Here is a 14250-nt window from a genome sequence, read left to right as displayed (position 1 = left end):
AATCTTGGTTGTAGTTCCATGTTTTTCATCACTTTGAATATTTCTTGCACTCCCTTCTGGCCTGCAAGGTTTCTGTTGAGAAATCAGCTGACAGTCATATGGGTGCTCCCTTGTAGGTAGCTAATTGCTTTTCTCTTGCTGCTTTTAAGATTCTCTGTCTTTAACCTTTGGCATTTTAATTATGATGTGTCTTGCTGTGGGCTTCTTTGGGTTCCTCTTGTTTGGGACCCTCTGTGCTTCCTGGACTTGTAAGTCTATTTCTTTCCCCAGGTAGGGGAAGTTTTCTGTCATTATTTTTTCAAATAGGTTTTCAATTTCTTGCTCTCTTTCTTTCTCTGGCACCCCAATAATACGAATGTTGGGCCTCTTGAAGTTGTCCCAGAGGCTCCTTATGCTATCTTCATATTTCTGGATTCTTTTTTCTTTTTGCTCTTCTGGTTGGGTGTTTTTTGTTTCCTCATGTTCCAAATTGCTGATTTGATTCTCAGCGTCCTCTACTCTACTGTTGATTCCCTGTAAATTATTCATTTCAGTTCGTGTAGCCTTCATTTCAAATTGGTCCTTTATGATGTTATCAATTTCCTCAGTTATTTCCCTAATAGTCTTCTTAAACATCCTTATAAACAAAATTCTGAACTCTATCTGTTAGGTTGCTTCGATCTATTTCATTTAGTTGCTCTTCTAGAGATTTCTGTTCTTTCCTTTGTGATATGTTTCTTTGCCTCCACATTTTGGCTGCTTCCAGGTGTTTGTTTCTATGTATTAGGTAGAGCTGCTATGTCTCCTGGAATTGGTAGAGTGGCTTTGTGTAGTAGGTGTCCTGTGGGGTCCAGTGGCTCAGCCTCTCCAGTCACCTGAGCTGGGCCTTCTCGGTGCTCCCCTGTGTGGGCTGTGTGCACTGTCCTGTTGTAGTTGAGCCTTGGTTGCTGTTGGCGTCCCTGGGAGGAATTGACCCCCAGACCAATCAGCTGTGAGGACCAGCTGCAACTACAGCCAGAGAGCTGCTGTGCTGGAGACACCCCTATGGAGCAGGATTTACTTCAGTGGGGCTTTGGTGTTCACCAAGTGTGCCCCTTGAGTGTGTCACTCATGAGTGTGGTAGGGTTGTAATCCAGTGTGGTCGAGTCTGACCACCAGGTGCACTGTCTCTGGGGCCTCCCGGGAGGTGCAAAGTTAGCCTGTGCCAGTGCCAGTGCCCAGGGCCACCCAGCGTGAGCTACACAGCAAACCGTAGTTGGCTGCTGCTTGTACTGGGCTTGGAGGTGCCCAGGAGAGGCCAAGGTATGAACCAATGCAGCTGCCGCTAGTGCCAGGCCTGGGGCCGCTTATCAAGCTGCATGGGGCAGCTGCTGCTTGTTTGAGAGATTTTAGGAAAGTCCTAAGCATGAAGCTCGAGAGGCCCCTTGCACAGAAAAGCCCCTGGAAATGGCCTGGATGAGCGGCAGGTGGGGAGGGGCGGGGCCTCCGGGAATCACAGGGCGGGGCCAAAGGTGGGAGTCAGGTGCTGGCGATTCAAACATGGCGCCTGCCTGCCGGCTGTGTGCGGGGAGGACTCGCCAAAGGAGCCATGGCCTCCGCCAGCCCTTCTGCCCGGGAGGAAGCTGCCCCTCCCCCTCTCGCCCCGACTTCAGGCAGGTTAGTTCCTCCCCGAGTGTCCCGGGTCCTTTCAGGCTGCTGCCCGGCGCTGGGCTCAGAGGGAGCGCGTCTGAGTGAGTCCGTGCCGGGCCCGTTAGAGGAGCTGCTGGGGCTCCCGCAGCCTCTGCGTCCCTCAGGGACAGTCCCGCTGGTTTCACAGCCCGGAGTTGTGGGGACGTCTCTTCCCAACCCTGAGACCCTGGGCTGGAGGCCTGCTGTGGGGCTGGGACCCCTCACTCCTCTGGGAAACCCCCACCGCCGAGATTCCCTCCTGGGTTTAAACCACAGCACCGGGTGTGGGCCCACTGCGGCATCTCTGCGATTCAGCCCCAATCCGCCTACATCCCTGCCCCTCCTGCCGGTCTAGTTGCTTCTTCAGCTCCCTGGTTGTGGGGCTTCTGTGCAGCCAGATTCAGGAGGCTCTGAGTGATGGTGGTTCTGTATTTTAGTTGTAATTTTGATGTGGTTGTGGGAGGCGGCAGGAGCAGCTGTTACCTACTCACCATCTTGTTTCTTCATGCACCCTTACATTTTCTTATAGTTCTATGATTTCGAGTCTTACATTTAAGTCTTTAATCCATTTTGAGTTTATTCTTGTATGTGGTGTAAGAAGGTGGTCTAGTTTTACTTTTTTTGCCTGTATTTGACCAGTATTCCCAACACCATTTATTAAATAGACTATCTTTACCCCATTTTATCTTCTTGCCTCCTTTGTCATGGATTAATTGGCCATATAGGCGTGGGTTTATTTCTGAGCTCTCTATTCTGTCAATATGTTTTTTCTTAATGCCAGTACCATGCTGTTTTTATTACTATAGTCTTGTAGTGTAGTTTGATATCTGGTAGTATGATGCCTCCAACTTTGTAGTTCTTTCTCAGGATTGCTGTGGCTATTCGGCTTCTTTTGTGGTTCCATATAAATTACAGGATTATTTGCTCTAGTTCTGTGAAAAATGCCAATGGTATTTTGATAGGGATTGCATTGAACCTATGGATTGCTTTGCATACATTTTAACCATGTTAATTCTTCTTATCCATGAGCATGGTATATACTTTCATTTATTTGTACTTTTTACAATGTCTTATTTTCTGAGTTACAGGTCTTTTACAGCTCCTTGGTTAAATATATTCCTACGGGTTTTATTTATTTATTTGGTGCAATTTAAAATGGGATTGTTGCCCTGGCCAGTGTGGCTGGCCATCGTCCAGGACACCAATTGTTGCTGGTTCCATTCCTTGTCAGGGCACATGCCCAGGTTGCCCACTCAAGCATATGGACTTTACTATGTTGAGGTATGTTCCCTCTACACCCACTTCGTTGAGAATTTTAATCATGAATGGATGTTGAATTTTGTCAAATGCTTTTTCTGCATCTATTGCGATGATCATATGATTTTATACATCACTGTGTATCTACATTCTGTTCTTTTTCTAACTTAAGTTGGACACTTTGCTCATTGCTAGCCTTTTTTCCTAAAAAACACTGAATGCCATAGGTTTCCCTTCAAGTGCATTTTCATGGCATCTCATAAATTTTGGAAGGTAGTATAGATATTTTAATTATCATTTATGTCTACTTACATTTAAATTCCTACTATGACTTTTTTAACCCTGGCGTTATTTAGGAGCAATTTCTTAAATCTATGAAGCATTCATTGTTTTCAAGGTTATTTTTCTTGTTGATTATTTCTAATTGCCTTGTGGTCAGAGGATGGTTTGTATGATATTCTCTGAAATTCATTAAGGTTTTCTTTATAGACAAGCACATGGTCAACTTTTATAAATTTGCTCTTTGGATATTTAAGAAAAAAATATTCTCTAATTGTTGGGTTTTGGTTCTGTATACGTCCTATAAATCATTGTGCTGTTTATTTATATTTTTATTACCTTTTGTTCTGTTTAACTTACTGAGTGTGTTAAACCTACTCAGGTTGTGGATTTTTCAAGTTTTCTCTATTGTGCTACCAACTTTTGATTTGTGGATCTTTGAGACTATTTTATTAGATAAGTACATTTATTTTATGGGTCCAAATTTCCTCTTCTTTAAAACATATAATACAGTATGTATTTTATAAGGGTTGTGATAAAATGAATTAATATATACAAGTCACAAATTACCAATAACAATAATTAACACATTGTATTACATAAATGTTTGCTTTTTAAAAAAACCTAATTGTCACTATTTTTGTACTGGAAAATCTTACATTTCTTGTGGGTGTTGATATTTTAAAATTTGTTTCTATTTAGTTTTTCCCCCCATTTGCCCTATTGATTTTTTCCCTCTCATTTATTGCATTTTTATTAGTTTGTTGTTATCCCTTTACTGGTGTAGAAGTTATATACTTTATTTTTAAAATTTTAGTAGCTCTTCTTTGCATTTTAGCATATATACCTAATTTAACAAAGTTTAAAGTTAATATCTTAATCTGTCTCCTAAACTAACTATACAAGATCCTGAAGCAACTTTACTCTTTCTTGAATAATGTATTTTTGTTAACCCAGGATTTTTTCTTTTTTCTTTTTCCTTTAAACCTCACAAAATATTTTTAGTTCATTTAAATGATTGTTTATAGCTTTACCCAACAAATTGTTTATTAATTTCTTTGCTTTTCCTTTCCATCATGCACCTCAGATCTCCCCTCTGGGGTCATTTTTCTTCTTCCTAAAGTACTTGTTTTAGAACCTTGCTACCCCACGTGTGGTTGACAGACCAGCAACATCAGCGTTTACTTCCCTGTAGTCCTACGGTCTATCCTAGTCCAGATCACTGGGATCTCCCTGCATCTAATCTTACTCTTCCATTCCACATAGTATGTTGAGTGGCCTCATAAAATGTGAATCTAATATGTGACTCTTCCACATGAAAACTTAATTGTTCCCCTTTTTCCTTAGAAGGTTAAATGACATGCCCTGCTCACAAGGCCCTCCGTTAACCACCGTCTCTCTACCACTCCCTCTCGCATTGTTCCAGCCACCCTGAATCTCGGCTCCGCCAGTGGTGGGGGTGCTTTCTCTTCTGGCCGCTACACATGCTGTTGCTCTCTCCCCACAAGCTGTCACCGCCAAGCTAACTCAATCTTCAGGTTCTCGGCATAAAAGTCACTTGCCTTTGGGAAGCTCTTCATCCCTGTTCCACATGCCACTCGCCATTCCCACACCCTCTAGACCACTCACATGAGCCTGGCAACTATAATAGACTTTCACCTCTTCTGTAAAGTTTGTTTCTATGCGATGATGTAATCTAGAGAGAGAGGAAATTTCTGACTACTTAAGCAATGCCAGAATTTCCAGGATTCTTGTAAAAATAAGTAGAAAAAGCCAAGAGCACCAGCAAAATAAGTGAGACTAGCAGGAAACAGCCTTCAAATCATGACGTAACTTTAAAAAGTAGATTTTTATGGAGAAAAAAATGTCAGTAAGCACATAGATAAAGTATAGTACTACAAGGTTATTTCTAAGAGCAGTGAATGTTAAAACAGTAACAGATTCATGATGAAAATTATTATAATAAAAATTAATCTGATTGAGTAGTAACCAAAATCGGATCTACAGTATGGCTTATGGCAATTTCTCAAGATTCCTTCTAGCAGCACTACTTATACTTAATAAACTCTTACAGTCATTACTTATGAGTTTAACTTTCAGCAAGGTTGCTTTTTTAGTGTGTGAGCTATTTTAATATGTCAATTATTTAGCAAAGGCTAAATAATTTAAAAAGTTAAATTATTTAAAAGTGCCTTCTCAGTAACAGTATTTTAATAGAAGAACATGCTTCTTTTAAGAAAATACAAATGTACACTAAAACAATCCCAATACAAAATTTTAATGAAATAATAGAAAGTAAGGAAATCTGACTCTTTCGTGCACACATGCACAGGTGTGAATTTATACACACGCGTGTACTTGGCAGTAGCAGGAGTATGAGGGATGCAAGATGCACTCTGGAGAAGCAGAAGCACAAGATATGTATACAAATGCAAACTCAGTAAATTAGTTAAAATTTTATTACTCAGTTATGTGGGGCCAGTTTACAGATGATGTGGCGACGGTAACAAAAGTGGCAGGAAGGAACTCGGCACTCACCATGTCTAATAAATAAGTCTTAGTGATTCATGAAAAATTATGATACTCTGCAGGATCAAAACATCCAACAGTTCCATAGATTTTAAATTGGTATCTTTCAGGTAAGCCAACTCTTCTATTCTAGGTAGGTAAGAAACTGCCTGCTGACATCATTTTTTAAAGGACTTACCTTGGAAAATTAATGATTTTAATGTCTACAGAAGCTGAACGGCTCCAAAATGTACTATGGTCTTCCACGAGTAAGAAGAAATGCTCGTCTACCATCTTGCTATCACTTTGGCTGCTCTTTATATCTTCACAATTTTTTCGCACTAAGGTATAGATGTACCCCAGCAGAAACTAACAAGCTTATAAACATTGTAAATATGTTCCATTTTCTTTGCAGTTATCTTAATAATGTGCAATGTGCTTTTGCATGAAATGATTTACTAAAATATTTAGATTTGTTATATAAAAATTAAATATGTATTCTCACCATTTACTTAATCTCAGAAATTAGACTTGCACTGGGCTCTAGAAGTTTTGAGTAGTCATAGGTCATTTCTGTTGTGTTTTCTCGAGGCAAAAGGACAGGAATAGAAAGATGAACGTCAGTTTTACAGTAACTAAACACGTGGCACCGAAGCAGATCTAAAAATAAGTACACATTCCAATAGGTTATTTAACGTATGTGCCCTTCAGAGCTCACACTATTTCCTTTGTTCTTTGTCTTTGACAGGATCAGTCTCATTTGTTTTATATTAAGGCAAAAGACACACCTTTTCCGTGGCTTTAATTGGTCTCATTTTTCTAAGAAAAGGGAAAATTATGCTCCTTTTCATAAAAGGTTAATATCAATACTAAGAAAAAGTTTTTTCTTCTGAAAATGTGTGCTGTGATTATAATAATTGAATGTTTAAAAATACTAATCCTGAGCAAGAGTAAAAATAAGAACAGTTCTGAGTAAAGAATAAAAAATTTCCTTCATTGTTAAATCTCAACAGCTTTAAAATTTGACCATGGAATATAAAGTGAAAAAGGCAAGAATTCAGACTTCTGATGTCCACGGCAAATCTGAGCAATAAGAGCAAGAAACAAAACACACAGTAAATAATAACACAACAGTAAAAAGCATCAGAAATCGATGCGCCTGGATTTTGTTAAATATAACAAAGGTCACTCAGTCCTTCGTGGATAAGATTAGCTGGGAAAACAGCACTCGACAGTGTATTGCATTGAACAGATCCCTCGGAAAGGAGACACTGGATTCCTTCTTAAATAGGCACAGACTTTTTTTTTCTTTCCCCAAAACATTCAAAGACAGAGGACACATGGAAATACAATATGAATCCTGTCTTCATGAAAGCAGAAAGTTCTGGCCACTTTGGAAACTGCAGTAAGTCACTTGAGCTTTTAGTTGCAGCCACCCCTCATGGAAAATTAGTGCTTTCCACCTACGAAGCTGTACGGAGACAAGGGACTCACAGACCAGGGGAGGCACTGAGAGAGCTTTGCGACATGAGTCAGGTGCAGCCAAGCTCTAGGAATAGCCTCTAGTTCTTGGGGAAGGTGTAAGGGCGGGAGTCCGCGGGCACCGCGCGGATCCTCACAGTTTGACGGCCTGTCCACGGGGACGGTCAAGTTGAAAGTCAGCACAGTGAGCATGAGGCACCGACCGCCGACCCTGGGCACAGCCCGGGCTGCTTCGGTAGGTCTCGGTCATTCGCACTGTCTCTCCTCCTCTTCGTCCGCCTCCTCGATGACCTGGATCTCGTCGGCCTGAGGGATGGGCGCGCCCTCCGCCTGCGGCTGAGTGTCCTCCGCTGGGCACTTCTCCTCCTCCTCCACCATCTCCTTCCACACCTTGTGGTTCTCGGTGAGGTGGTGCATCAGCTGGCAGAATATTCGCCGCCTGCCTTTCCTTCTCTGCGGCTCTGTGAAGGTGAAATACATACACATTCGGGTCACTCAGTAAATACCCGCACTGGTGTTCCAGGCGCGGCTTACGCACCAGGGTTACAGAGACAGACAGTAAGGTGAAAACAGCCCGGCCGGGCCTGGCTCAGCGGTTGAGCATCGACCTAGGATCCAGGCGATCGGGGTTTGATTCCCGCTCAGGGCACAAGCCCGGTTGTAGGCTCGATCAATGCCTCTCTCATCATTGATGTTTCTATCTCTCTCCCTCTCCTTTCCTCTCTCTGAAATCAATAAAGATATATTAAAAAAAAAAAAAAGGTAAAAATAATCGCTGCCCTGGGGAACGTACAGAAGCAAATAAGAGAAACGTGACGGTGTGCGGGGGGTACTGAAATTTCAAATGATAACAGTCAAAACCAGCCTTTTAAGGATTTTTTTATGTATTAAATTAAACACTTATCAAAATTTTGGTGAGTAGCCCTGGCTGGGTGCCTCGGTTGGCTGGAACATCATCCTGTACCCCCCCCCCCCAAAAGTTGCAGGTCTGATTCCCAGTCAGGGCACATACCTGGGTTGCAGGTTCAATCCCCAGTTGGGGCACATGGGAGGCAACCGATCAATGTTTCTCTCTCTCTTCTTCCCTCTCTTTCTCTAAAAATCAATGAAAACATATCCTTGGGTAAGGATTAAAAAAAAGGTTTTTTTGGCGAGAAGAAATGTTTAGAAGCCAGTCAGCTTTCCCAGATGATACCCAGACGGTAATGATATAAGATTACCCTTCGCTACGCTAATGCTGAAAACAACTTTGTGTGTGTGTGTGGGGGGGGGGGGTGGAGTTCTTTGTAGTGATCTGTCCTGATGTACAGCGTTCTTGGAAAACAGTAATTTGATATCATTTAATTTTTTTTTTTTTTTTTAGATATATCTTTATTGATTTCAGGGAGAGGAAAGGAGAGGGAGACAGACACAGACAGAAACATCAATGACGAGAGTCACTGGGGATTGAGCCCGCTGCCCGGGCATGTGCCCTGCCGGGGAATCGAACCTCTATCTCCTGGATCCTAGGTCAATGCTCAACCACTAAGCCATGCCCAGCTGGGCTAAATTCTACTTTAAAGAGCAAATAACTGACTTCATTGACAGAGTCAAAGGTGACAAATGTTTCCATTTTCCATTTATACTCTTTGCCTTATATAGAAAACTGTCCCTGAAGTTTCGTAATTAAAATCCATAATGCCACGAAGCCTGGCTCTCCTCTCAGTCCGTTCTCCCGACGGCTCTGGCCCATTTCCCGAGTCTGTGAAGGGCAGGCTAGCAGGCAGGGAAGGGGGTGGGGTACAGGACTACCAGCCGGTGGGGCCCGCCCACCTCCGCCCACCTCCCATGTGCTCAGGTGTGACAGCGCCACCCAGTGTGCAGAGGCGCAGCCTGCTGAGCAGCACTGGCTGGGGGACACCACCTCACCGGCTGCTGCTTCCTTAGCCACGAAGCTGCCTGTGTGACGGCATGAGCACCGGGTACCCAGCCCACAGCAGCTCCTCAAATCGAGACTGTTCCGTCTGAGCGGAACAGTGGCTGTTCAAGACAAGACTGCTGAATCTGTATCTTAAAAACAAAGATCCAAACCCAAGTAAAGTGGACATTTCCAGGGCAGAACCCTGACTGAAGAGGGGCACTCTGTCCTTACTGGGATCCAGGTTGTCTTCTATTTCTTCCTCATCTGTATCGGACTCTTCACCATCGTCATCGTCATCGTCACAACTCTCGGCATCCTCCTCCTCTTCCGCTTCCACCCACTGGCCTGGGAGCAGACCGGCAGCATCGTAGGAGTTGCACAGGGGGCCCACGATGTGTGTGATGAAGGACTCCTGGAGCTTGGCCAGCTGCGGAGAGGATCGATCCATGAAGGGGCTGATGGGCAAACCGAGATTGGCTTCTTCGTCTCCCTGATCATTTTTTAAAAAGAAAAGTACATTTTTAACTGTTGAGAGAACACACACTAAGCTTTGCTGTTATCTTGAGCTTTTTAAAATAAGCATACTCTAACATCAAAATAATTTTTACAAAAATGCATCAATGAATCTATTACTCTCATTTCAACTCTAAGACTTTCTCTAATATCTGAGAAATCCTACACAAAACTTGATTCTCACACTCCACCAGTCAACTAGTATGCCTCATACTCAGTTAACAAAAAATATACATCTTTTAAAATGAGTATTAGCAAATTTACTAACAGCCGGCCACATTCCTTAATGTCAAATACAGACTCTCTTTGCCCCAGGGGGAGACTGTGGAAGGGAAACATTTTTGTTGATGTAGTGGTTCCGCAAATGCACACAGTGTGAGTTTTGCAAATGCTTCTCAACACCCTCCCCACCTTTTGTAACAGCAGAGCCCTCCCATGAATCCCCCCCAAGACGCCACAAAACCCAGTATGTAAAACAAAAGTAGAGCTACTGTGTGGTTGAGGTGAGGATTCTGGGCCCAGAGCGCCGACTGCTTGCCCTGAGATGCCCTCGCACTGTGCCTCTGGGGTTCTGGAGAGCGCAATTTGAGATCAGACAGATGTGGGTCTAAAACCTGCTTTTGCCATCTACTACCTATAGGGTGTTAGGCAAGCTCTATGTTCAATTCATGTGTAAAATGTTAAGAATCGACTTTACAGGGTCGCAAGAGGATGGAGAGCAATACTGTAGGAAGTGTTGAGCACAGTGCTGAGCATTCTCCAAATGGTACTATTGATATTTTGGTTCCCAGTGCCTGAGCTGGGGGTAAATGAATGCTCTGCACAGTGCACAAATGCCGCAGGCAAGATGGGCCACATACTCCCGAGGACACCAGCAGAAACTGTCCCAGTGACTTAACTGTGCTGTGATTTTACCGATGACTTTACCTTCTATGAGGAAGATAACTATTAATGTTAAAAAACACACACAACAAGTTGGGTTTGTCCACAGGACTGTACAATTTCATAGGTTTAACACTTTTTTTGGCAGGGGGTGGGGGGACTAGAAGTTTGGCTTATCTAAGCCTATGGCACTTAGAGGAGTATAAAGCTAGTACAATTACAATGATAAAAAGATGGGCAAGGTTAGAATTTTGCCTCCATATCTGAAAGATTTTTAAGAGCATGGCTAGAATGAGAGGAAATGTAATAGTTTTGATGAGGGTTAACTACAACTTGCCTATCGATCAGTACATTTAACCTTCATGACAACTCTATGGTAGAGTGTCATTTTTCTCTTTGATGTATGAAGAATGAAACCTAGAAAGATTAAGTGATACTGTCTGAAATATATGATTTTTAGTGATAGATCGGGAATTATAATTGCTAACATTTATGGAGCACTTATGTGTCAGGAACTTTTCTAAGACTTTACATATATTAAGGTTGCTGTGAGGATTAAATAAATTATGTGGTAGGTACCACCAATTTATTAACAGGGGGACTGAGGCACAGAGAGGTTAAGTAACCTACCCATGGTCACATTGCTGGTAAGAAAGAGGAGCCAGGATTCAACCTCACGCATGGCTTTCAAGTTTGCTCAATAAGAATTAATCTACTTTAAAAATAACTATATTATAAATTGGATCTAAATGAACTTTTCAAACGTTCTTTCACTGAATTAATGAGGTTTCTAAAACTGGCATATACTAATACTTTTTTATTACCTCTGTAATATAAAGATGATAATAATAAAGATGGCATTTTCCTTAGCATAAAATTCTTCTCTTGTGAACACAAAGGAAAGCCTGAAAGCAGGCTTCAGTTACCTTTGAGAACAAGGAAAGGGCTATGCAAACTGGTTATTGCAATACACAGATCAGGCAAATTTTATAACCATATATTACTCAAATAATTTAGTTCAAAAGTATCAATAGTAAAATACTGATCTTGAAATACTTATCTGTGTCCATAATTACAAAGTATGGAATTTTGTTAACTTATGAACAGCAGAGTATACATTATCGTGTCAGGACCTTTAGCTAAGGTGGGTAAAAAGACACTGCACATTTACTGGTCATTTCGTACAACCTGGGTGTGAAAGGCACAACAGGTAGTATGCATGATTCACAGGGCCCACTTTATCACTCCTGCTGGAATTACAACTCATGGTAAGAAAGCCCTGTCCCAGAGGCCTTGTGTGGTAGACATCTGGATATTTTCTGATTATTAGGGTCAGTAAGGATTTCCAAGGAATGTAATTCCAAATTCAAGAAAAATGTGTTTGATATTTTAGAGATAAAGAAATGTTAGGCTTGTGGGGAAATCAGTATACTCTTACATTGTAGAGAGCCTCAAAAGTGGACCTCAAAAAATGGTAAAAATTCTGCAAAGTGGTAGGATAGTTTTAAAGACAAGAGTTTAAAACAGTGAAAAAAGACCATGCTTATATCTCTGAATTCTTCAAAACCATTAAGATCTACTCTGTCCCCACTTCTAATTTCTTATCCTCTGCGAGGACTTTGACCCTGTTGATGTTTCTGAGGCAGTCTTTTTATAGCAGAGTTGAAAATGGGTTGATAACTGTAACCTGAGTCAATTAAAGAAAACTTCATTTAGAAATAAATTATTGAGGTTATAGGCTTCAGGGTTGAAAGGGACCTTGGAATCATAATGTAGTCTATCCTTACCTCTAGACATTCAACATACTTGAGATAGGCTATAGGCTATTTTTTGTTTTAAATGTTAGCAGCAAAGGCAAAAAGAGCAGAGAATATACTAAGACCAGAACAAATGAAACAATTTCTAACTATTTTGGGGTCAAAGCAACTCAGATTTCAAACATTTAATGTAGCTATCCAAGTCCCAAAGAGTAGTGTCTTCAGATGGCATCTATTAAAAATCCCACCAACCTCATGCTTCACTTACCTGCTCATAAAATTCATTGACAATGCCTTCTGTCCATTTCAAATGCAAGTTCCGAACTTTTGCTGGGCCGTTTATGTCTGCCAGTTTGATGCACACCTGGCATACTAAGAGGCGGTCGTTTTCATTACTCCATTCTATACCGTTGCTATTTACATCATTGGCCTATTTTGGAAAACCGGAATTATTTTAGGTTCTGAGGGCACAGGAGTTTTGTTGTTTCTACCAAATTATCTTAAAACATTCCCATCCAAATGACAGGCAGGAATTTCAATAAATGCTTCTTTTACTTGGTTTGTGCCATAGCATGGACCTACATCTATGGTTAAGTTTCCCTTGAATTTGAAATGTTCTTATAACTTTGTTTCACTGGAAGCAGAGACTATAAAAACATAACAAACCATGGGTTTCAATATTTGTGATTACCACAGAGAATTATCATTTGTGTGTGTGTATACACATTATTACGTTATTAATATGCTATATGCAAAATGTCAATAGATCATGTAAGAATTGTAACTTTCTACCTCAAAAAAAGAATACTTAAGGGTCTAAGGAGAAGCTGGCTCTAGCTGCAAAAGGCAAACGTGATATAGTTGAAAGAACACACTGGTTTTAAACCCTGATTCAGAATGATTTACTAATTCATTGTGTCACTGGAAAAACTGTTTAATCTTCTTGAATCTAACCTTCTTTATCTAAAGGTTAGAAAAAGTAATATCAATCTAGCCACATAGCCATGAAGATTATTAACAAATGAAAAATCTCTAGTTCATAGTAAATGCTAAATAAATGCTAACATTGCTATTTAAATGGTAATTATCATTATTAGGCAAATTACTAAGCCTTTTTAAAAACTCAAATTTTCATTTGTGAAAAAATGAAGCCAATGGGCCAGATCAGTGGGTTTTGAACTTCTTTGTGTGATGGTGGTGTTTCTGCACCAAACCCTTTTGTCAAAGGAAAATTTATGCAGACCATCAATACACGAAAACACTGAAAAGGAGAGCTCTTTTGACTGAAACTGTAGGAGGTCCAGAGCTCCACTCAAGTGGCACTTTCCTGAGAGGCTGCAGAATAGAAGTCTCTGAGGAACAGAGATTTCAAAGTACTGGGTTAGATAATCTTTTTCTTGTAAGAACTCCTATTACTCTGCTTAAGCTCTTAAATGTATTATTATTAAATAAAAATAAAAGTTAATAGAGTTTACAACTATGAAGTAATTTTAAAGGCACAGTGACTTCTCACTGAATTTTATAAGCATTTCATTAATATCAGAACAGCAACATATAGGGTCTCCCTCCAGGGGCTTAAATCTAGCAGTCCTTTGCTACCAGTGCCTCTATCCTGAAGGGGTACCTTCCTTGATGTTACAAACTCATCAAGAAAACAACAGATTCCAGCCCTGGCCGGTGTGGCACAGCTGGTTGGAGCATCTTCCTGTACACTGAAAGGCTGCGGGTTCAGTCTGATCAGGGCAGATAACCTGGGTTGCAGGTTCCATCCCGGGTCCACCCCAGGTCGGTTGGGGCGCATATGGGAGGCCACCCGATCAATGTCCCTCTCTTCCTCCCTTCCCCTCTCTCTAAAACCAGTACGCGTGCCATCCGGTGAGGGTTAAAAAAAGAGAATAAACAATAGATTCCTGCCAGCAAAAAAGGGGAGCATCTTTCCTCAGGAATCTAACGCCGTGGTTTTCACCATGTTTTCACCTGAAATGTCTGAGGCATAGACCACGCTCTGATCAGTACCCTCCCCAC

The 14250-nt window shown here is 41.4% G+C and overlaps 1 protein-coding gene across 1 annotated transcript in view; it reads right to left on the bottom strand.

Moving 5' to 3' along the window:
- Positions 1 to 5624: 5624 nt before the first annotated feature.
- PDE3B (phosphodiesterase 3B) overlaps positions 5625 to 14250 on the bottom strand; it is a 105172-nt gene continuing 96546 nt past the window's right edge. The window contains exons 14-16 of the mRNA XM_081155527.1: positions 12494 to 12655; positions 9305 to 9563; positions 5625 to 7634 (exon numbers count right to left, since the gene is read on the bottom strand). Of these exons, the coding sequence (XP_081011653.1) occupies positions 7420 to 7634; positions 9305 to 9563; positions 12494 to 12655 (636 nt within the window). The 3' untranslated portion in view covers positions 5625 to 7419. The remainder of the gene's footprint in view (positions 7635 to 9304; positions 9564 to 12493; positions 12656 to 14250) is intronic.

This window comes from Miniopterus schreibersii, assembly GCF_964146895.1.
Source record: "Miniopterus schreibersii genome assembly, chromosome: 12".
NCBI lineage: Eukaryota > Metazoa > Chordata > Mammalia > Chiroptera > Miniopteridae > Miniopterus > Miniopterus schreibersii.
This window is presented reverse-complemented; position numbering and strand designations above follow the sequence as displayed.